At 39.5% G+C, this 24,647-nt stretch overlaps 1 protein-coding gene across 4 annotated transcripts in view; it reads left to right on the plus strand.

Annotated features, from left to right (window-relative positions):
- Window positions 1-24,647, plus strand: part of col11a1a (collagen, type XI, alpha 1a) — a 92,272-nt gene that overhangs the window by 14,455 nt on the left and 53,170 nt on the right. Inside the window, exons 5-19 of one of the 4 annotated variants that reach the window (XM_044104595.1) lie at window positions 5,717-5,842; window positions 7,293-7,385; window positions 9,602-9,700; window positions 12,791-13,072; window positions 14,608-14,673; window positions 15,262-15,303; window positions 15,392-15,454; window positions 17,146-17,220; window positions 17,308-17,391; window positions 18,578-18,634; window positions 19,610-19,663; window positions 19,782-19,835; window positions 21,869-21,922; window positions 22,024-22,077; window positions 23,361-23,414. In XM_044104595.1, the coding sequence (XP_043960530.1) occupies window positions 5,717-5,842; window positions 7,293-7,385; window positions 9,602-9,700; window positions 12,791-13,072; window positions 14,608-14,673; window positions 15,262-15,303; window positions 15,392-15,454; window positions 17,146-17,220; window positions 17,308-17,391; window positions 18,578-18,634; window positions 19,610-19,663; window positions 19,782-19,835; window positions 21,869-21,922; window positions 22,024-22,077; window positions 23,361-23,414 (1,257 nt within the window). The remainder of the gene's footprint in view (window positions 1-5,716; window positions 5,843-7,292; window positions 7,386-9,601; window positions 9,701-12,790; window positions 13,073-14,607; window positions 14,674-15,261; window positions 15,304-15,391; window positions 15,455-17,145; window positions 17,221-17,307; window positions 17,392-18,577; window positions 18,635-19,609; window positions 19,664-19,781; window positions 19,836-21,868; window positions 21,923-22,023; window positions 22,078-23,360; window positions 23,415-24,647) is intronic. The other 3 variants (XM_044104596.1, XM_044104597.1, XM_044104598.1) reach the window with 3 other exon arrangements.

Genomic DNA, 24,647 nt, shown 5'->3' on the forward strand with positions numbered 1-24,647 from the left:
TCTTTATTGGAAGTGTGTGTTTGGAATCCACACTTCATTTTTCATAAACATCCATTCATGCCCTACCTGCCTCAGGTTGGAAGTGGCCACCGAAGGGACCATGCTGGGATGAATGGAGGTCTTTCATTCTGGCCATCAGGCCTCCTTTATTTTTTCCTCAAATATTCCCGTCGCTCTCTCTCTCTCTCCCCATGCGTACCTCCTCCTCCCTCCGTACCCTTCCCACCTTGAGGCCTTCCCCCCTGTGCCTAACGCATGAGACCGTCTATTCATTACCAGCGGACACTGCCTGTCTGAGTCGGGGCCCACATGTAGAGACATACCTGGGCCTATTTGCTGCCTTTCAGTCATCTGAGCTGAAGGAGTACATTGTGCTGCCAGCGTTGCCTGGAGACACATCCGACATGCATGCGCTATGGTTTGTGTTCGGTGTTGTCTTTTTGTGATCAGTGGATTCTGATTGAAATAGTCACAGTGAAAGATGTTTCCTGACAGTTCCCCCCCCCCACCCCCAGATTAGATCTGTTTCCACTTGTTTTGTCTACCTGTCCCTATTAACTGTTAGAATCGTATAGCATGCAAAAAGAGACAGCATTTGTAAAAAATAAAAATAAAAATAAAAAGTTCTGGTTTCTTGATTGGTCATATATTCATAACTTCTTGGCAAGAAACCAATGACAAATTCAATTTGCTGTTTTCCAGTCAGGAAGGTACCAAAGGCTGAAAATGAACATGCAGGACGTCATAGAAAACATACATTACAAGGTTTCCCCCAGAAAACCTGCTAAGCCCGGTGGTTGGGCGCGAGGGCAGCCGTTCATTTAAAAAGTTTAAAGTTGACTGAAAATGTGAAAATACCACTTGATAATCGTGTTATTGAAAGATTGGATGATTAACACCTGAACACCAACTATAAAGTCTTATAAAATGCAAACATTTGAAAAAGACTTGTATAAATATGCAATGCTTAGCCTGGTGGGGGGGCACAAGTAAAGGCTGGTGGCCCGGCAGGCTTATGATATTATGGCAGCATCGTTTTGTCAGGGAAGGTGGTCAGAGTTTATAAAAAGATTCGCAGACGTCAATGGAGGCCATTTCTGAGAAGCAAAGGCAAAAATATTGAGAGCCGAAGGTTTAGCAACATTAAACTAGGAATATATCGGCATTAACGTTATTGTCCATTTTGGGTAATTTTTTTATAATGTATCGTGTCGGTCAGATAAGTAGAATTAGTCTGATATTGACAACCAATGTTTGTTTACACCTTTGTTGCTGTTTGTATTTCTGGAGGGAGAGGGGAGAAATTTTGCCCTAATGTTCTTTGTTTGGTCATTTGACAATGACAGTGACACAAAAGTGTAAGTGCTTAAATGAAACAATGTTAATGGTGAGCTCATTTTTTCCAGTTTAGAAAAGAAAAACAGATATAATCATGTTATTTCATATCGGTAAATGTTGCTTATCGGCCATAACAGAAAAAAAAAAAATATCAGTGATGCACCGATTCACTTTTTTCATTTATGTTACCGATACAGATATCTAAGTTTTAGTTTGGTCCCACACCGATCTCATGCTGAAAACGAGTGCTGAATTGACCTAAATCATTTCTTTCTTTTTTTTTTTATAAACGCAGACATAAATGTACTGAATTCTAAATTTGTTTAACTCTCCAGCAGTAGAGCACGCTGAAATACACCAGTAGCTTCACAAGCTTGGTAAAAAACAATGCAAAAACAACACAACCTTAATTTGTAGAAAGTTGGAATTAGGAGTGTAAGAGCCAACGTAGAATAAACAACACAGCATGATGTCGTTTAAAGCACAAAGCATGGACTTAGGATAAATAGAGCCACCCTTATGATTCTGGCACATTGTCACCGACAGCCGATCCAGAACTTTTTTTCAACCCTGGGACCGATACAGCTAATAATTCCGGATCTGTGCATCTGTAATTAACATTGCATATCGATATCAGCCCAAATTTTTAGATCATTACATCCCTAAATACAGATTTAGTTATACCAGGATGCAGTTAAGTAAAAGCATATTCATCTGTTACATTAGCCCAATCAAAGACCAGATCTAATTTCAATTTTGACTTCGTGGCAAGACCCTTAAAGTTCTGTTCCCGTTGGACTGGACCCATCTGTCTTGTCCAACTGTTCTTCAGCAATTTTTTTTGCAAAGAGGCATAGACAAACATCTTAGTCTCTAGACATAAACCAAAGGATACGCAGCTGCAGGTTTTTCCAATTTTTATTTTACATTTCGAAAAACCTTGCATTCCCCCCCTTCCACTTTGCAATCATGTAGCTACTTCATGTTGGTCTGTCGCATAAAAATCCTACGGAACACACATTGATTCCTATGGCAATTTTGTCAAAATGTCAAAACAAGTTCAAGGGTTATAATTACACGAAAGAACGGCATGGTAGGCACCGTTTTGTCTTCTCTTGGTTTGTTAGTTTTCATAGCCTTCCTCGTTGATGTGGAGACCACATGGTCCTGTCTGATTATAAGTGGCTGTGGCTTTTTGGAGCCATGCTGATTAGTGCGTGGCTTTGATTTAACCAGTTAATCTCCGCTCTACGGCTACAACATGCAGGAGGAATTCAGCGGAGATGTACTGCTGGTTTGTGGATTACTCCTCTTGTGGAGCAATCCAACGTTTCTACACTTGCACAGCTGTAACCTTTGGCCTTTTCTCTCCATATTTGTGAACCGTAAGATACTATTCCATTACAAATGTGTGTAAATCTTTGTGTTCTCTGTAAAAAAAAAAAAAAAAGTACAGCAGTTTTTACATGTTTTTTTGCAACATGTAAAAAAAAGACAAAAAAACCCCACAATTTTGTAAATGCAGTGTTTACATTAAATAAGATATTTAATAATTAAGCAGATTTGTCCAACAGTTTTAGGAGTCTCCCAACACATTCTCACACCCGACTCGTCATATATTGACGAGTTGGGACGCTGTTGATTGATAAGTCACATATTGACGCTAAGGGTACCTCATGGCCAATATGTGACGACTTGGGCAGGTTCCTTCACCGTAAAATTTTGACGATTTTGACGATTTTTGAAGGTTGCATGTTTTACATGGATTATTTACGCGAATGGTCCTCGCAAACACTGCCGACACTTCAAAACCCAAAAATTGGTTAGGTTTAGGGCAAAAATTACGGTAAGGCATCAGGTTTCGGCGTCACATATTGACGAAGGTCTCGTCAATATGTGACGAGGACAGAAGTCCCATGCGTCAATATATGACGAGTTGGGAGTGAGAATGGGTTGAGTCTCCATTGTCTACTTTAAAGTTGCTTCTCATTTTCACCCCGTCTTGTCGCTGACCCCTGTCAGTAGAGCCGTTAAGGCTCGCTCGCCTGCACAGTGCTGTTTACTGGTGAGGAGTATTTTTGAAGTTGTAGCTTTGCTCCACGATACCACAGGCTTTTTTTTCTAGCGGCCCACAATAAAACGATAGACTGACAGTCTCAGTGTAATGAACCCCAGGTGTCTTCCTTCACAAAACATTTTTTACCATTTCGGGTGCTTGGTTTTAATCTCCTTTCTGGTCTCTGTGTACCTCTTGATGTTCCTTTCATGAATTTACTGGGTTTTTCTTTTTTCCTCTTTAGTCTTTGTGGCTTTGTGAGATAATTCTAATTAGCTATGCATCCTACGTTGTTGCGACGACCTTGACAGGTGTAGCAGTGAGTGTTTTATTAACCCGTCAGTCTTATTTTGTGGAAGAGAAACTATTAGTTTTATTTTTATGCATCATGAACATGTGCGGCACAGTTTATAAGTCTTTGTTTTGACTTCTTCATGATCATTTTTCATTTCTGTTGTTCAATGAGACGCTTCAGAAATGTAATCATCTGATTACGGACTTTGTCCACCGGCGCAAACGTGTAGCTCTCAGATGTGTCCTAGTTAAAGCCGACTCATTTCAGGGCTCAAGCACTCATGTTGGACGTACGCGGTCAAGCTCACTCAAAGTGAGTCTTGATCTTTTCTTTTTGGCTTTTTGGCTTGAGGCCTGCTAACAGCATTTTCTCGTCAAAGAATCTTAGTCAGTCGGCCCATTCTAGCACATATGCTTTGATTTATACCGTTCATACTCTGGCTTTATGATTGGGGTTGTTGTCCTGCTCAAAGGCGTCTCAAGCCTTTTGCAGTCTCTGACAGGTTTTCTGCCAGGTTTGCTCCATCCTTCATTCCATTAATACCATGTCTCAGATTAATGCTCTACCTGCATGACTTTTAAATTTAGAGGGACGTCAAGGTCAGATCCCAGTTGGCCTCTTTCCCCTGGTGGGCGATAGACAGACTAGTGCTCAGTAAGACATATTTGTATTGGGACTCTTTTTGCTAATTAGGTATTCAGAGTAAACTTTTTAGATATTTTTTGATTAAAGAAATACACCAGAAATGTATTTATTATTTCTCTTGCACGTCATCGTTGCCCATTAATTTGTGTAGGGCTATTATGTAAAATCCAAGAGAAGACCAGTGCTGTTTGAGGTTGTAACAGGACAAGAGGTTTTGAATACGTATGTAAGTCACTGTACATCATCACAGAAAATTATACAAAGTTATTTAAGTTTTGTTATATGCCTTGATTCGGACCTTGACGCTGGCATAACATGTAAGATTTTTTGTTGTAGAAGGCGAACTCTTTCAAAACTTGTGTTAGAACAAATTGTACATAGGTTGATTATTCTGGGAGGAGTCTCTGGGCTGTCAAAGTAAAGGTGTTAATGGATAAGTTCACAGAGAAAGTTTTAGGGAATAGTGCCTATTTTCTCTTGGAGCATGCCTAAATAGCATGGGTGCTACGCTCAAGTGCATATTAGACATCCATAAAATATATTTCTTCAAAGAGAGGATACATATACACACACGTACACACACATGTCGTTTCGGCATGCTGCAGCCTGCTTCGTTTCTCGTGTGTTTCATCCAGACACTCTTCTTCTCCGCTCTCGAAACAGGTAAAGTCCTCCCGCGAGTCAGGACTCTGTCCTTCTGCATTAGCAGCTGCGTATTTGTTCTCGCCTGCCAGCGGACCCAGCCAAACACGAGCTCGTAACTTCACCTCATCAGCTGTCTGCAAGGAAACGACAACTCAAACACCAGCCTGCAGGAATTCGGTTCAACCAATTACAGACTCCAAAGGCGGCTGACGTGCGTTCGCTACTGTGTTTACTGTCTCACAGAGGAGCTGTGTACTTTGGCTGAAGTAACAAAGCCACACTTTGCTCGAGTGGTGTCAAGCATAATGGTGCAACATTCTAGTAATAAAGGATATGGACGCTATTCTGAAAGGATTGTAAACAGTGTTGTGCAGTTGTGGACTATAAAATATGATTGCATAAGTCATATAATATTGTCATTATCAATTTCTTGGCAAAGTTTTGCACATTTGCACAAAGTGCAGAAGCAAAAATGTCTGCAGGTGCCTAAGTTTACAAACACATTTAAACACTCTTTAAACTTAGTGACTAAAGAAATTGTGTTTTTGATATTCATTTATGCCACTTTATCAATGCCCCCTGTCTGCATTTAACAGATCAAGTTTGAATTCTGTCGCACTAACAACCACGCAAACGTCCAAATGTTGGTTACCTATTTAAACCGATAAAGAAGACTTTGCGTACAAGAAATGGGGAGTCCCTTATGAAGCTGACTCATATGTTTCTGTGTTCTGCAGGGCGACATCCAGCAGCTCCTGATTGTTGCTGATCCTAAAGCAGCATATGACTACTGTGACCATTACAGCCCAGACTGTGACACGCCGCACAAGGATTCGCTTCAGGCCCAGGAGCCAGACGAAGAGGTCAGCCAACAAGTAGAGCTCCTTATTAATCTAACTCTCACCGTAAATTGTGCAGCTGCAGTTGGCAAGTTGTATTTATTTATTCATTTATTTATTAGTTATCAAGTATTCCATCGATTATTCTGACGATTAATCAATTAATTGTATTAAGGAATTTTGCACATTCTATAGATTTTTCCTTTAACTATTTGAGCGTATTTAATGTTGTACTAGAAATGCATATAAATAATTGATTCAATTCTCTTTTCAGAAACTAACCTTGTCATTGCATAAAATGCAATAACGTGTCATTCCTTTAGTGCACATTTGTTGATTTGCTGCAAAGGATGAAAAAAATGACACTAATTTGTCTGTTATTTGATTAAATGATTAGTAATTAGATATCAAAAGCTTTATATGAATTTTTTAAAGCTACATTTAAGCCACTTTAGGAATTCTAGGAAGAACATATTTGCAGACAGGATTTTTTTTTTGTTTTTTTTTTCTTAAATGCAAAATGTATATATTGTTTGTCAAGTTTTGACTTGATCACTGCTCTGAATGTGTTGTCCTTTCAGAGCATCACTATTATTTTAATCAAAGCACTCCAGTTAACTATCAGTCAATTACCAAGTTAGTTGACGCAACATAAAACATGAAAATCAGACTCTTACATATCTGTGGTTCTTGTGTTTGGAAACCATTCCAAACAGTCAAATTTGTCATTATTTTGAAAAAATAAAAGGTGTCGAAACCATCCTTCAGGTAGCTGTCTGGGAAATGCACAGCAACAGGTGGGGGAGAATCATCCACGGCTTTTAAAACCGTAAATCGACACCCGTTGCTGGTTCCATGCTAGGTCACGACTCGCAGGGTGAGAAATACCTCCGAGCTACGCGTCACTCAGACGGCGTGCTGTTTGCTGCGAGGCTCACCTTTTGTTTTGCAGCTGCTTCCAGTGAGAAAAGTTCCATGACGAGATCGCTTGAACGCAGCTGGTGATTTTGGTTCTGAGGGGGGGATTTTTATGAGCCTTTTAAACACTCCATCTGCTCATGTTTGTAGGTTCAGACCAACACAGCAGGTTTCAGCTGTTATTTAGTTATCCATTTCATGTTTTGGTTGTCTATCTGTAAATCTGAACTGTAAAACGAGTGCAGATGTAATATATCGTGACGTTGTGCTGTTTTGTTTTGTTAATTAGCATAATTATTGATACAGTCTTTATTTGCTTTTTCTGTTAACATCTCCATTTTATCGCAATGCATATAATGCAATTTGGAACTTTTTTCTAAACACAAAACTTTAATGGCTTCAAGTGTTTGAACTTGTAATCTGCTGAAGATAATACGTACCGTATTATCTTCTCGCTGAAATCACGTTCTGCATTTTTAATGCTTTTGCTAGAAACTAAAAACCGCCCACTCTTCTTCTTCTTTTTCCCGTCTCTTCTCATTCTCAACCACTCCAGTACATTACTGACGATATAGATTACAGACAGTTCTATGAATACTCTGAAGGACCAACAGACTCCGTCCCGACAGACGAATACTCTGAAAAACAGGTAAATAAAAAAAAAAAAGTGAAAAGAAAAGCTGTTTTTGTTTGTTGTCGTTCCCCGTTCCTCTGTTTGTCTCAGAGTTGTGACTTCATGTACGCTCGGTGTTTAAAAAAAAAAAAACACACTCTGTATTTGGCATAAAAAGAACACACAAAAAAAAGAGTCAGAGTAAGCGCTCCACTATATTGTCTCACTGACAAAAGTCACATTCATGGATATGAATAATCTCCTGACCGTGTAGTTTATTTTCTCAGTTTCTTGTTAAAAGCACAAGAAAACCACTGTTTGTCCTTCTGTCTGAAACCGTCTTTGCTGATTCTACCTGCTTCAAGTGTGCTTTTGCATTTCAGCACGTCCTTAAAAATATTGTAAGCTTAATGGAATATCAGCTGGATTGTATATAATTTGGGAAAATGCAGCCAATTTGACTTCCACGCCAAACCTAATACCTACATTATTTCCAAAGACGTGCTGAAAGTGTGCTTGTTACATGTTTCACAGAGGCTGTTTGCTACTTCAAACAGTTTTGAAGACGCAGTAGATCTAAGAAGTGTTCACACCCCACCCCCATATGCATTTTTTTTCTGAAGTAAAACAATGAAATCATGGTGGAAAAATAAAGAGACAGGTTTTGAAATCTTATGGATGTCTAAATCTAAGCTATATCTATATTTGAAGTAGCATTTGACAACCTAGTTCCATAAGTGTGCAAACCATCTGTTACTTGTTTGCCTTTTGATTCAGTTTTCCACCATATTGGTGGGCATCCTGGATTGGGCCCTTGTTGATTTGGATGAATACTTGGCGTCACTGTCTTGATGGAAAGTTAAATCATTCTTCATCTCTAATAATAATGATAATTTTCATAACTAGAGCACAACCAGTGTTTGTGCCAGCGTTTCTGTTTTGCCTAATTAATTACCAATAAGTTTTGGGACCTTCTCCTGACTGATACCTTTGTATAAATCATAGTAATCCTGGTTTGCATGCTTAGGCTGAGCTACAACTTAGCTTTCTTAGCTTCCTATATTTAACATGTAGCTTAGCGTTTTTAGCTGAGGAGAAAATTTGAGAAAATTCTTATAAGGACACTTAAAGTTTATTTGAGGTTCATCCTATTTAGTATTACCAAAAGCAGGAGTATTCAAAACAACTTGCTCTTGAGGCTCGTAAATGTGGAAATAAAACAACATAGTCATTTCCTTTCTTTGCATTTAACACTGCAGCATACACAGATGCAACTGCAAATATCACAGCAGTGACGCAGCTATGATGCGGCTTCAGCATGCTTCAGTTTAATAAGTATGAACAAAAAAAGCAAAACAAGATGGCAGCCTAGCGTTCCCAATCCTGATGCAGCAGAACACTGTGAATTCCATCTACACATAATTCAGAAGAGCGGATAACAAGCAAGACATGCTTCATCATCCTCACATTTAGACATGCGTGGATTGTTTATTAATTCCTCAACACTACAGATTTACGTTAACCGTTCTCTCTCTCTTTCAGTTTAGTTATACAAAGTATATTTTCTAATAAAGCTGGAAAAGTTTTTAAAGTAGCGCATCATGATCTGTTATGTTATGTTCCGCCTAGCATTTAAAGAGGGGTGTGCACTGTTTTAGATCTACTGTGCGTACTTTATATAAATCTTTTGTGTCACTTAATTGTCCCTCCCTTTGATTTTTGAACAGGTTCGGCCGATGCGCAAATTTTTCACGGACTCATATTGCGTCTGTGCACGAGTTGAGAGGACTGCTGTTGCTGTTATATGTTTGGTTGTCTTGATTTGTCTTTGTCGCCGTCAGCTCTTGCAGAGAATCAAACGTAGTGTCTCCACGAAAAAGAAGATGGCCAAAAAGTCCCCCAGTAACACTAAGCATAAGCCCTTAAAGTCGACTGGCAATAAATCCCCGGCTAAAACGCTTTTCCACAACAAGAAGACGACGTGGGGCTACCAGGCCACAGCGCCGGCGCGACCCAGAGGCAGTTCTAGGGTAAACGTTTGCCTCCCGGGAAAAAGAGCCGGATCCCATCAAGATTTGCCCTGAATGGCGAAGGGAGAATCTTTGATGGCGGATGTAGAGTTCCCCTAACCTCTCCTCTGTAGACGTAGCCTAGTGTGTAGTGAACTCGAGAGGACCCTCCCTCGACCGACCTCTGGAATGAGCCTTGTTTTAACCCAGATTCTTCTTTCCTTTTCTTCCAACATGACTCAGCTAAACAATGTAGAGGGAGATTACTATACAGACATTGACTACGGAACTCTAGATGGTACTCAGACTCAGTCACCTGTTGCCACGCGCGGACCAAGCGAGGTAATTTTGTTTTCTTCCTTCTCAATCTGCATTTCCAAGTAAAAGCCACTGTTTGGTGTTCTGGGACGTTTGACCCGCTTGACGGAGCCCCTGGTATGACATGATAAAGACACAACCATTCAATTGAATTGAAGTGTCTTTTGATTTGTTGGAGGCCTAGAACGTAGCGGATCTTGTGATGGACGTGGGATATGTTAAGCAGTACCTAATAGCAACAATTTATATTCCCCACTAGATACTAGAGAAGATAACAAATGCACTGTGTGAAAATGTGTTAAAAGCCTTAAAATAATTCTTTTGCAGTAGAATAATCTCAAACCTGAAACAATTGGAGAAATTTGACGTTTTGTGTGCGTCAAGGCTGTTTTCACTCCGAGGTTACATGTTGCATAACATTTGTTACACCTTCAGCTGGACCAAACCTTTTGGGGAACCTTTTTACCCCCTCGTCTTTTGGGGCGCTGCTCCAAGAACCACCAAAGAGAATGACACAAAAAACAACTCTGAAGAAGACACTAATTGCAACTTCCTTCTCCAAGAAATGTAAACAAAAATGGATTGACGCCAAATTTTAGTGAATGTATTTTTTTTTTGTCTTTGGCTAAAGACCACTTAGCCATTTCTCCAGCTAGCTCTTGATTCTCATGTGATTCTCATTGTAATTGCCCAGAATGCCCTGCTGTGTAGTCCGCTGGACTGCTTTTGGAGTGGTGTCTGGTCCACTTGCATTCAGATGTGGATTCAAATCACACCAGAGTTCACTTCAACTGAACCAAGACCTAGTTTTGTTCCCTTTTATGGTCCACATCAGAGATGCAGTTGTGAATTCCCACCTTCCCAAATGAGCCAGACTTTCCTGGTAAACGGACTAAAGTGGACTAAACAGGGATGGCATGAACTCACCCTTTCTCAGTGAGGAAAAAATAAGTACTGGTGGCACGTTGGTCTGTTGTTAATACTTCACACGTCTCTGCTGTTGGTACAGAAATGAGTCCATTTCAGGTTAACTTCATTCTACTGCAATAAAAGACAAATCTAAGGGTTTCCACCACATTTTCACAGGTGCCAACAGCCAAATACATCGAATCATCTGTTTTGTTACCAGCTTCCGTTTTTCTATGGCAAGCAGTTTTCTCAACACATAATGCTTTATGTTTTACTCTCACCTGAGAAATTCTATCTGTGTTTATAGGTGAGACGTTGTAGTCCAGTCATCAAAAATGAAATTATTTGCTATTCGCTTTGTACTGTCTGTTTTTTCTGGACGGTCTAAGTGTACCTTCAACTAAAGCAAACTTGGGCTTTAAGAGTTTCGTTGTGTGCTCATTATTGCTGCATGTCATCACCAGCCTGACTCATAACGTTCTGCGGCCTTATAAATAACTCAAGAACGAAAGAAGCCAACATATTCCCCCTCGTTGTCCATCACATAGTTTGATCAATAGTTCTGCTAATTATTTCAAATAGAACTATGATCAACAGACTGAAAATCCTCTCACGGCCTGCTATGATCACGCTTCTGCTGCCTCATTGTTTTGGCAAATTAGATGTGATTATGCCGGGTATTTAAAATGAATTATTGGGCAGGAGGAATTACTGCCAACAAGTGTGTAATCGCATCTACTTTGCTGCGCTGCAAGGCTAAAGCCACAGTGATCACCATTTGGAATGTGAGAGAAAGTTCTGCCAAGTCACTGTGGTTATAGTAAGTCTATGCCAGACACAGAGATCATGAGGCAACTTTAAAGGCTGCTAAAACACACTCCTCACAATGATTCATTGGGTGTCAAGTCCTGATGTCTCGATGCAACATGACGGATTGAGCTGATGCGTTTGCAAATATTTGAGAGAGCGATCCGAGGCATCAGGCAGCCTTTCTCTCTGCAGTCGGCACAAAAATGGCTGCATGACGGGAAAGAAAACGGCTGTTCCTCTGTCAACCAAGCCACCAATTGGAACGGTTGACAAAAGCGATGATAGCACTTTATTTATTATTACTTTGAGTCTGTTTAGTTAGACATGTGGCAGCCAACCTTTACTAACTTACAAGTAATATCACCCAAAAATTAAGTGTTATCATTGTCTCTTTTTTTTGCCTAATATTTATGTAGTTTGCATTTGTCACTTTTACAGTGCCTTGCAAAGGTTTTCACACACAGTGGACATATTATAGGATGCTACAATAACAAACTTTAAGGCATTTTAATGGCATTTTGTGTGATTAAGCCAACACAAAGCTCTGCATAATTGTAAAACAGAAGGAGAAAGATTCTCCCAATTTTTGTACCCAAAGATTAAATGGCATTTCAGTCCCCTTTACTCTGATCCAGCTAAATAAAATCTAGTGGAAGCAAGTGTCCTTAGACATCATGCATTTAATGAATAGTGTGTAGCTCAGACGTGCTGTAAAGGCCTAGAAGCTTTGTTGGGGAACATTAGTGAACAAACAGAATCATGAAAACCAAGGAACACAAATGGCAGGGATGCTAAAAGAGGAAACGAGGTCACAGCAACTCCATACAAAAAGCCAAAGAAATGGTTTCAATCAAAGAATGTTTTAATGTTAGAATGGCCTAAGTTCAGATCTAGATCCAAAATAAGAATAATGAAAATTGATATTTTGAAATGCTTTGGATCCAGTCTTTCAAATACAGTTCATTTATGTACTGCGGATTCACAATAAGTGTCATCTGAAGATATCTTACTGAACTTGAGCAATCTTCCAAAGAAGAGTCGGGAGCCGTTCTTGTCTTAAGGTTTGTGTGAAGCTGGCAGAGACATAAAGAAAGATAGAGAGAATCAAAGGTGGTTTAATAAAGCAATTACTCAGAAGAGATGAATATTAAAAAAATAAAATTTAAAACTCTATCCTTTTTAACTTCGCTTTTTGCTCAGGAAGTTGTCATGCACTACCTTGTGTTGGTCTATCACAAAAAAATCTCAAAAACAATTTTCTGGTTCATTGGATATGAATTCCTTTGCACTGGACTGTGAAAGTAATTTTTTTCCTCAGTTTCTTGACTAACAACCTTATCGCTTTAGTTGCTGACTGTTAACTTTTTCCTTCTTCGCTTGTGTAACAATGGAAAGGCTGTAAAGGAGGATTTTATCGGGGCGCGTGTCACCGAAGCCCCTACTCTCCCTCCGGAGCCCGGCACTGTGTTGGAAACGGGGGACAACTCGGAGACCGGTGCGGAAGCGTATGACTTTAAGGAGTATGACCTGAACGAGTATGACTTGGGCAAGTTAGACAACAAGTATGATTATGGGACATACGATGAGTACGGCCCCCACCCATCTATAGCCCCGACAGCCTATGATGAGGAAGTGGGGCCCGGGGTCGCTGCCGAAACCGACTTTTCTGAAAGTACAGTAAGTATCGCACCCCGACCACACCGACGGAGGGGTGTGTGCATGAACGGCATGGCAAGAGGACTCCCTCTGTCTCCCAGTGCATGGACTTCTTTTGGCTTGGTTTGGGCAATATGTCATTGACGTGTTGAGTGTGGAGTAGTTCAGTGTTGGTGCTTCTGTTGTTCGATTTGAATCTACTACAGAAAAAGTGCATGCATCTGTCTGTTAAAAAGAATCAAAACATATATGTTGGCTAATTATACTCTTCCGTCTCGCTTTATCCTATAGAAACATTCAGTCACACTTCATCTGTTCGCACACAACCTACAATCAGTGGATGTTGGCCCAACCTACACCACGCCCATAAATACCTAGGAAAGCCCACTGCCCCTCCCCACCCACTCATCTCTCAGCACTTGGACCCGATCCCTCCCTCTTCATCTCTGTTATTTTAACAAGCAGCTTGTAACATGTAGCTCCCTTTGTTCACTGCAGACAACCATTCAATCATTGGCACTGTCTGCGCAGTACGCACACACACACACACACACGTACACACTCTATTGGATACATGATGTTAGGGTTTATTGCCTTCGTTTTCTGCCAAAAGTTTTGGGCTCGGCTTTCACCAAGCAATATGTACAATATATAATTTACCTTGATAATAAACACGTAGGCCAGCGTCCCTTCACTCTATGTTCAGTCAGGGTTAGATAATCTTTGTGTTTTGCAAACTTTCATGAATCACAAATTGTGTCTCAGAATTTGAAATCAAGCTGACGAAATGCCATCCAGACTTTTTTTTTTTTAAGAACTACTCTTTTATGTAGACGCTACAAACCAGATGCTAACTTTAGCATCTTTAGAATGCTAATCATTAGCCACTCGTTGCAGTCTCAACGACTGGCTCCCAAATTATTATTTTGCAACAGGTTCTTATTTTTTTCTAGGAACCTAAAATGCTGCCAGACAAAGCATTTTAAAAGCGATAGCGGTTTCTCTTTGCTTCATCAGCAAACTTCATCAACACATCTAGCTAGCTCAGGAGCTAATGCCCTTTATACGTCAGAATAAAGGTCACAAACATAGACACAGCAGGGTGTCGAGCTCAAGGCATTCCCCTAATGAACCTCTAATGTTTAAGTGTTTGTGTCCTTGTGTGTCTGTAAATATCTATTTAGGACATTCTAGCTTGTGTTCGTTTGTGTTTACCAGCATCTTCAGTTCTCCCAATTTATTTGCTCCTCTTACTCATCTGCACTCTTTTCCGGTACTGATGCCACCAAGGAGTTCAGATATGCGTCAAATATTTCCCCACACTGCTCAGTGCAATACATTGCGATGCAATGACAACTTCACCTAATTTCAAGCCTTCAAGTCTGATGTGTGTTCTTTCTTTTCAAGACTAACATTTCGTTTCATCTCCTTGTAGAGGAGTTGTGTTGTACGTGATTCCTCTACTGACTGTTGAATGAAACTTTCTACTTAAAAATGCCTCTTGGATACGTTTACCTGCTCCGTAAACAAGGTCTTTTTTTTTGTGCTGTCTACAGATTGCTGGTTCTCAAGCAGTCTTCGGGCAGAAGGGCGAGAAGGGCGAGCCGGCTGTGATCGAACCTGTATGTCCAAAACATGCTAATGCTATGATAAGTGTTAAATAACTTGTCTTTATGATGGAGACATCAGATTTTACTGTGAAATTACATATAATCCAGAGCAAGAATATTACTAAATAGGCTGCTAATATTACTAAATTAATTAATGTTATTCATAAAATGTATTATGTGGATTGTGGTACACATACCTCAACAAAAAAAAAATAAAAAAAATGGATTAAACATCTTTGAAATGCAAGTTTTCAGGTTCTGTTTGATAAAAATATATTACGGCATTTTGTGATGAGAGTGACAGAAATAAAACCAAGCCATAGCAACTGATTAATACGCAGAGCTAGCCTGAGGTTGGCCCATTAAAAGACATAAACCAGGTGTGTCAAATGCAGGAGATTTATTTCAGCAACTGGTGAGGGAGGGACAGCAAGGCATAACTCTGTGCTTTTGCTCTATCTTTATGGTCAGGACTTAATTAACAGAATTTCAGCTGTTTTGATGCAGGAACGTTTTTAAAACCTTGACATATCTAGATGTTTCCTTACACGTTTAATTGAGAATATGAAATATTCTCGTAATAATTTGTGTGTCTCTTAGGGCATGCTGATTGAAGGACCACCAGGACCACCCGGCCCATCTGTAAGTGTGGCGTAAAAACAAAAGTCAGTGTAAATATATGTGGGATTTGACGAGAAAGTAGTAAGGCTCACTTATATTTGTATTTCAGGGTCTTCCGGGACCATCAGGCCTTCAGGGACCCCCGGGCCCAGCCGGAGATCCTGGTGACAGAGTGAGCAAATGCATACCCTCCCAAACCTGTCCGAATTGTTTCTATTTGCAGTGGAGCATCATGTGTATTATTCCATTGTTGATTAAAAGTGTTGGTTTTTAAGTTTCATCTGCATTTAGTAACTCCATAACAAAAATTTAGACGTTTCGAAAAGGTTTGTATTCAAGGTATTTACACCCGAAGGAAGTTCATAAGCCCACTTTGCAGTTTACATGTTAAATCTAGAAAAGTTTAAACCAAAATCATTAAGCAGCTTAAAGATTAATGAGATAAAGTCAATAAAAATCTCTTTTTATAAGTAGCTTAATAGTTTTACTTTTTCATAGCTGCATTTTACTTTAACGTTGAAGCATTACATTTTCCATTACAGATAAATTACAGATCAGTTTTGAACGCTTAACGTTGAAGTAGTGTTTTAGTTTTGAAAGGTGTTAATTTGAGACTGAATTGTATGAGGTGAAATCTTTTTATTTTCACCCAAAAAAAACCCTCCAAATTTTATTTATATATATATATATATATATATATATATATATATATATATATATATATATATATATATATATATATAAAGTGAATGTGTTGATTCCGACGATACAAGTACACACATCTGGCTGTTAAATACTGTCCCTTTTTAGACTTCCACACACAGACAACACATCCCTGCTGCTCTGAAAGGATGTTGGTTTTGGACCAAAAACTGTTTGGCCTACAGTGGGACAGTCAAAGCTCAGGGCCTGGTGGAGGGGAGGGGATCTGAGAATATGTAGATTTAATAGAGGGCACACATCCAGTATTTACAGCTGTGTGTTGTCTTCTATACGGTGGCTTCCAGATGTGAGATGGTTCTCAAACGCCTGTGGAGAGTTTTTTTTCTTTGTTTGTTTGTTTGTTTTTTGAGCAATGTTGAAGGAATAAGGTGATTCTATCTCGTTGTCTGCAGTAATTGTAAAGAACAATTGTAAATAAAAATTTCTTGGAACATTTAAATATTGTAGCTAATACACAACACAACAATAGAAAGAATCACGACCCATCAAACATTGAATAAGACTGTCATGAACATGACATAACACCTGTAACGAACATGAGTAAGTCTTCATGAATATTTATGACTGTTGTCATAAAGTGTCATTCGGTAAATCATGACACTGTTAATACAACAGTCATAAATATTCATGAAGACTTACTCATGTTTATGACAGGTGTTATCAACATGATTCATATAAGTCTAGAGAAGGGTCACATTTATATTTGTTTCTTTATTTTTTATAGAGCGAACAATGCATATTAGCGTTAATACATCCGTAAATATGCCAGATTTAACGAGAGAGGCTAATTTACCACTGTAGTCCCCTAGCAGTCTGATGGAAGAGATTTAAAAATTACAATTAGCATGTATAACAGCATCAATAACCCATGATTGATGACGGATTTCATCGTACAGCTAAAAGTCGTGTAATTTACATTAAACATTAACAGTAAAAATAAAAACAGTCACAATCATAAAGGGGAAAAAAGGAATTTAAAAACGGATAATTTCAAAATTATACAAAACATAAGTGCAATTTTTGTTATCTAGGACTGTTGATTTAATAGTTTTTAGTTCCAAATCCAAGAGTTTGTACAGTTGGACCAGAGATGAGCTGATCAAGTTTATCAATTTCATTTCGTCTCTTCTTCGACATCAGGGTCCTCCTGGCCGCGCCGGTCTCCCCGGCGCCGACGGCTTACCGGGTCCTCCAGGTACCATGCTGATGCTCCCAGTAAGTCCGCCACAAAAGAAGTCCATCTTTTGATTCCCATCGCTCATATAGCATACCGAGCCGTTTGCGTTTGTGTGTGCCGGACAGTTTCGCTTCGGTGGGGACGGCGAGAAGGGTCCGGTGGTGTCGGCCCAAGAAGCCCAAGCACAGGCCATCCTCTCCCAGGCCAGGGTGAGTGAAAAACTGCAGACTGTCGGCTGCATCCACTTCTCTTTACACAGCGCTCGCTGTGTGTGTGTGGGGGGGATGTAGACCTCTAGGTGTTTAGATGGGGGTTTTGTTGGGGAAGCAGAAGGGGGTTGCCCTGTGTTTTGTTGACTTTGTGAGGCTAAAAGAAGACTTGCTGAGAAAGTTCTGAAGAGCAGCAGGATAAATAACCACTTTGAACAGATGCTCATGCAGGAGAGGCCGCTAAAAATACAACTCGCTAGATTTGGGTGGGATAAACTAACAGCTGGACAAAATGGGGGAAAACCGCGACAGAGCTGAATAAGACGTAAATTCAGTGAATTATGCAATTAGTTGACACAAGATTTTTGAAATAATTAAATTGCAAAACTTATTTCAATTCTTTTTTAAAAAAAAAATCTGTGTAGTAAACTGAACAGACAGTATATTTATGAAATTAACTCAGTTGTGACTCAGTTTTTGTTAAAGATGCATCTGTGAGTCATCGTGCAGCTAAAACATAAAAAGGTGTCCTGCACATTTGCCTCATTAGAAAACATTAAACGCTAAAGATTTTTTGATAGATTGTTTTATTCATCCATTGTCCAGAAAAGCAAGTCTCATTGAAAAAAAAACTTCTAGCATTTGTGCATTTTAGTTGCTCAGTAAAAATAAGCCTCATAAATATTTCTAAAAAAGCGTCCATCTGCATCGAGCACCTGTGCCGGGGGTCAAATTTGTAACATTCTTGAGTGGTGGTCAGGGCTGAGAAATGGCCCCCAGGCGACGCTAAACATTTCTTGATGAGTAAAATTCCCGAATAAAATATCTCAGTTGTGCACAACCACCAAAAATAGTTCAAAATGTTTAAGTCTGGTATTAGCGGAAAAAATGCTCAGTGGTACTTCTAAACGCCTGCCTGCTTACCTGAAGCATAATATATATATATATTATATATATATATATATATATATATATATATATATATATATATATATATATATATATATATATATATATATATATACAAAAAAATCATCAACTAATCCTGTTTTCTTTTACACCTGACTACTGAAATGCTGCTTTCATGTTGATATTTTCTCTTTCTTTCATATACAATATTTAAATTTTTTTTCTCTAACTGTATCAAAATGAAAATGTTGGTGTTGTGTCTCTTTGTGGCCTGCAGCTGGCGATGAGGGGACCTCCTGGGCCAATGGGTTTGACTGGAAGATCTGGACCGGTGGTGAGGCTCTCATTTTTTTTTAAAATTTCGCCGTTCACAAATTGTCACATGACCCGGGCCACTTTTCCTATCAGCTTGGATGAAGGAGAGGCAAAAAAAAGCAAAACAAGCAAACACGTTTTAAGGTGTTTACAATGATCATTTTTTAGTGTAGCCTAAAGTTTGTGTCTGATGTGTGTATTATTAGTTTGTTTCTCCTGCCTTAAGCAGCTCAGTGGACACACTCCCTGTCTGTTAAGTGGAGCTGCCCCCCTGCCACACCCAGACCCTTCATTTTTCTTAGGACCTGTTGACACACGATCCGGGGCTTATTACCGTGGAAACGAGACGGAGAATCTTCAATCTGCTCGTCTCTTCTGAGTAGCAGCAGAAAAACTTTGATAAGATCAGATGGGAATAAGTTGAACCAAAGGAATAAGATGAGATGAGAGGAGATCAGCGATTGGTGGATTCTCAGCTGACTGAAATAATAACTTAATAGTAAACAAAGTGAGTTATTATATTCAGGCTGCTTCTCCATAGTCAGCTCTCAAACCTACGCTGATATGAAAGCTGATGTCAGAGCTAGAACCTGATCTTTCTTGTTTTGTTTTTGTTTGTTTTGTTTCATTGTAAATAAATGTGCAACTTAATAATGTAAATAAATAACATGGTTTTTCTGTATGATGTATTTTGCGTTTTCCAAGGTTTCGATCGTTCGCAACGATTCTTCCAATTCTGATTTATGCGAAACATATATTTTGAATTGAACATCAGTATTTGCAAAACAAAACTGAAGAAAATTTGTCACAACAGAGTAAATAAACCTGCAAGTTTCACATTTCCATGCAGCCTTGAGTGGAATTCATTCTTTTTATACAAAGCTAAATAATGCCATCTGCTGTCTGGTCTGGATTATGTCATTCATTTTGCTCCGAGCTACAGCCGAAGCTAAAGATTCATGAAGTGTGTGTTGGTGTGTTTTTTTGTCTTCAGGGTCCTCCTGGCTCAGGTGGGCTGAAGGGTGAAAGCGGAGACCCCGGTCCTCAGGTGAGTGAGGAATAAAAATTCAACCGATGAACTGAAGTGTCTTTCAGTTCCCACTAAAGGCTGCTTTCAAACTCCTGCGCGTTGCCGGGCTCTAAATGGGTCTCCTGTGCCTACGCAGGGCCCACGTGGCATTCAAGGACCCCCTGGACAACCTGGCAAAGTTGGTAAAAGGGTGAGTGAACTCAGTCACCTTCAACACCCACGTGGAAAGCTCTGCGTTTGTGTGCGCGCGTGCAGCCGTGTTTTTATTTTTCGCTAGGCTCGATCGCTGAGAGGATTGTTTTCACTCCAATAAACAATTTCTTGCTAAGTGCTCACAGGCCCCCGCGCAGGACGCCAATCCTGGGATCCACGGCCTCGCAGCTAATCTGTCTGAAAATGCCAAAAGTGGGAAAACTGGCTGTGGACATGGGGCCTGCAGTCAGTCGCCACGGTGCAGCAGCAGCTCGACTCGGGGCAAACGTCCTGATGTATTAGGACAATAATGGATAGAAATCGTTCAAAAATGTATGAAACGAACCAAATTCAGTCGTGTTTGAGTTAAGTAATTCTGAATTTTTAATGTGAATCTGGAAAGCATCCCTGCATCTGGAATTGAATACCTTCACATACACACGCAGTAAGCGAGCTTTGCGGCAACTTGGTAATTTGATTTTACATAGGACAGGCTTACAGATGCACCAGCTCCAGGTATACTGACATACTTAGAAAAGTTTTCATAATTAGAAAGTGGTTTTAACAGTTATATTTTAATGCATTAAAATGTCAAATTACTTGTTTTGACATTCTTTGTGCAAACTGTAATTGATTAAATATAGCTCTATGTCTACATTCACACAACAGGTCTTAATGTTCAATTCTGATTTTTTTTTTTTTGGCTGAAATTCAATTATTATTATTCTTTATTTATTTATTTGTTTATTTTGCGTGTTCATTCATACCACTAATTAAATGTGACTGAAATAAGACGTCTGTGTGAACGGTTTATTACTCCAGAGCCACCCCCACGTACAGAAAAGGAACGTTGAGATCAGACTGTTTACAGAAGTACTAATGGAAACCCACTGTCTACGGATACATTTTAAAGTTATTCAGAGCCAACAATATCGTCATAAGATCTTAGCGACACAAAGGAAGCTAATAAAAACAGCACAACTAAAAGCAACGGCCTTTTTGTCGAGCTACAACGTCTGTAGGGAAGCCTGTCTGGATGCGCAGTCGCAACTAAGAGTGGTGTGATTGTGATGTGATGCGCTTCAGTGACAGAGACGTCTTTTGTCATTTTTTCAGAAATCTAATTTCCAGCCATTGTTTACCTCCAGATTTACCGCACCTGGCTTCTCCTGGTGAAGAAATGCGACGCACGTTTCACGTCAGTGATGTAGAAGTCGGATAAAGTGCGACATGATGGTTCAAACTGCAGAACTGTGTTTCGTTGACAAATCGTAAAAATGTGTGATTTCTATGTTTCTGACAAATTCTAGTTCACTCAGGGACATTTTTTCTTTTTGTCTTGGAGTCTCTGTAGTTCAGGTTTTTTATTCCAGTAAAATATTTAATCATTAGGAGTGATCCACTGTAATTGCTCCTGTCAAATTCAGTCATTTAATGTACAGTAGTGAAATTTTACAGTTCAACCTGTGCAAAATAAAAAGTCCTTGCTTTTTGCTTCGTACAGAGGATCCGAACCCTTCTCTACTGAGAAACGACTCGTTCCTGGAGACGTGGACTGAAGTTTTACCTTTTTTACCTTCCTGGAAATGTCCTGCACCTGTAAATGACCACGGATGCTAACGCTAATTCAATATTTGGAAGCGCGGCCAACACGAACTTAACGCCGTCGTTCACTTCCTGTAAATGTTGCCACTGCTATATTTACAGAAAATCACTGCCAATGTTCGCTTACTGGCCAGTGGAAATTCCACAGTTGAAGTCACGCTCAATGGGAGAAATCCCAAACGGAGCACTGCAGGGAGATGAGAATCAAACAGAATTGCATTGGAGAGCAATTTCTGGGCTACTTTATAGCCAATCAGACCTGCTGATAAGAAAGAGCTAAACACAACAGACACCGTCCCTTCGAGTTGACTTCTATATAGATCTTAACTAATCTAAAACACGTGTTATTTATGGAACATTCATTGGCGTACGCATAAATAGTATGTAAATATTTGAGTGTGAAATGTGTTTCTCTTCCACATTAAGGGTCGGGCTGGTGCTGACGGCGCTCGTGGAATGCCCGGAGAGCCAGGCTCTAAGGTAAAAACCACTGAACTGAATGGGGGGGAAATAAGGGAAATACGGCTGCGTGTCGTTCATGAGGATGTGGTTTCATTGTGTGTCACTATTTTTGCTCACAGGGTGACCGAGGCTTTGATGGACTTCCCGGGCTGCCTGGAGAAAAGGGCCACAGGGTGAGCGCAGAGAGGCTGACGTTGCTTTTTAAGTTGTTTTTTTTTTTTAAACTTAATTTTGCCTCTTTTTTTTTTTTTTTTTTGATGATGTCGCTGTTTTAGATTAGAGTGAAAAGCTGAGAATTTGATGTGCTGGGGAAAAAAAACAAACAACCAGATTATTTTGATATGAAACACGTCTTTTAGTTACCGTAATTCTGAGCTCCATGACATAAATACTGTTTTCATGTGCGATAAGTGATCACAAAACTGGCACCAATAGAAAATCTCCTTACTGGTGATTTGTTTTCTTAGATTACTATAATTTACCAACGAGCTGCGGGGGGCTTTTTAACGTTTTAGATTTCCAGTATCTTTTCATGATGGTGTTGAGTAAGCTTCTTAAATTTGAATGTGATGAGTGAACAGCTGCTGTGCCAGGAGGTATTGAATGAGAAGCTGATCTCTATTCCACTCATTGACCCTCATTAATCAGAACGCGTGGAAAGATTAAATCAAAGTGGAGTGTAGAAGCCAAGTCAATAGTTTTAGAGGGCATCAGTCTATCTGCTTATCCCACATTGGTTGGGATTTATTTTATTTCTTACTACAGTTTAATGAATTAGTTTCAAGACCTGCAGATATTATAGTACAAATAGATATAGTATAATAATGTATTAAAAAGTACAAAGGGAAAGGTGTTCTCGAAAGTAGACACAAACAAAGTTTGGTGATGGCAAACATTAAATGGACAAAAGTGCATGAATGGAAAACCTTCAGCAAAATAATGCACAGTTGAACAAGTATGTAACTCTATGATCAACAATTCAATCAGTTTTCATTTGATAAGCACTTTTTATACAGTCACGTTTAACAGGAAGTCTTTTATAGAAGTTTAAAATTTCAGATTTAAAATCACAATGGAAATGTGCAAGCGCTACTGGCATGCTAAGAAGTTAGAAAAATAAAATTACGAGAATGAAATCGTGACATTTTGAGAAAAAAATTCATATTGTTGCGAGAACAAAGTTGTAGGAGAATAAAGTCACGATATCATGATTTTATTTTCATCTTTTTTTTTCGTTTGTTTGTGTGTCAATTCAGTCTGTTAACAAGCAGTTTTATCGATGCATGGCGCCTCAACCGGCCGTTTTGAGGGCCCTCATGATCTTGATGAGGCCAGCCCGAATGCTGCAGGGCTCTCCTACATAAGAGCAACTTTGAGTTTCAGCAAACGTGGAAAGCCGAGCCAACGTTATGGTAATCTGTTTATGAAAAATGAACCTGTCTGCCGTGGTTTGCAGGGCGAGCCGGGGCCAATGGGACCAGCTGGAGCCCCAGGAGAGGATGGACAGAGAGTGAGTACTCCCTCTGTGTTGGAGCCCTTTAAAGTTTCCCCCCCACCTCTGACAGAGGTGACAGCTTTGTTTAAATCAGCTGTGCTGCACCCTCAGGCAACACACACACACACACACACACACGCCCACGCACGCACACACACACACACACAGGGAGGACACTATAAACTGAGGAGGAGGAGAGTTCGTGTTTAACCTTTCCACCCCTCCAACTAAATACCCTAAACTGCCACACCGCATCCACCACAAAGCTGTCACCGGCTCAGATTAGATCTCCGTCTGACTTAAAGGGAGCGTCACTCCGCATTATGTAACAATAAAATTAGGCTTCAGAATGTAATAAAACTTCACTAAAACCGCATTAGGTACCAATTGACTTGAATTGTTTTGAACAATATACTAGTACCGAAGATAATGGTTGCGAGTCTAAAGAGGCGACAAAACGACCAAAAGTTTGGACTTTATTGACCAAAGTTTAAGTTAAAGTGCGTATAAAATCTGCATGATCGTTCTTATTAGCACAATGACTAGGACGAACGCAAACAGCTTGTCATGGTTTATTATACGATGTGCCACATTATAACGTCATTTCTAAATAAATAAAAAAGCTACTTCCTGTAATTGTAATTTTATTAAAGCATCAATGTGGCACAAAGTACAACAAGATACATTAAAGGGTCTGATTAAGTTTTTTGCTCCGATTATTACATAATGCGGTTTTACGATGTTTTGCTACATTCAGAAGGTTGATTTTAATACATTGTTGTACTCGCTTTGCAATGCTGTCTTTCACGTTGTGTAATAATGTTATTTCATTTTGCGTCAATTATTATATAATGCGCTTTCAACAATGTCTCACAGCATTTCGTAGGCTGATTTCATTACATATCTGCACGTCTCCAGTAATACTTTCCACCGGGATGTAGGCTCTTTATTAAAAATGCCAACGTAATAAAGTGGCACATCATTTAATAAACAAACACAAGCCGCTTGTGTTCATCCTATTCACTAAATGTGTGTCATGTACATCCTGTATGCAGTTAAACTGAAACTTTGGCTGACAAATGCCAAACATTTGGACAATTATTCAGCTCTTTGAGCCTCAAAAATCCCCAGAACCTTCAGTATTAACCTGCACGTCATTTAAGGTGAAACGATTCCAAAAGTGTTTTACTACACAATTACACAATATCACACAATTAATGAAGTTTTTTTTTTTACATCACAGATTGC

This window comes from Gambusia affinis, linkage group LG21 (assembly GCF_019740435.1).
Source record: "Gambusia affinis linkage group LG21, SWU_Gaff_1.0, whole genome shotgun sequence".
NCBI lineage: Eukaryota > Metazoa > Chordata > Actinopteri > Cyprinodontiformes > Poeciliidae > Gambusia > Gambusia affinis.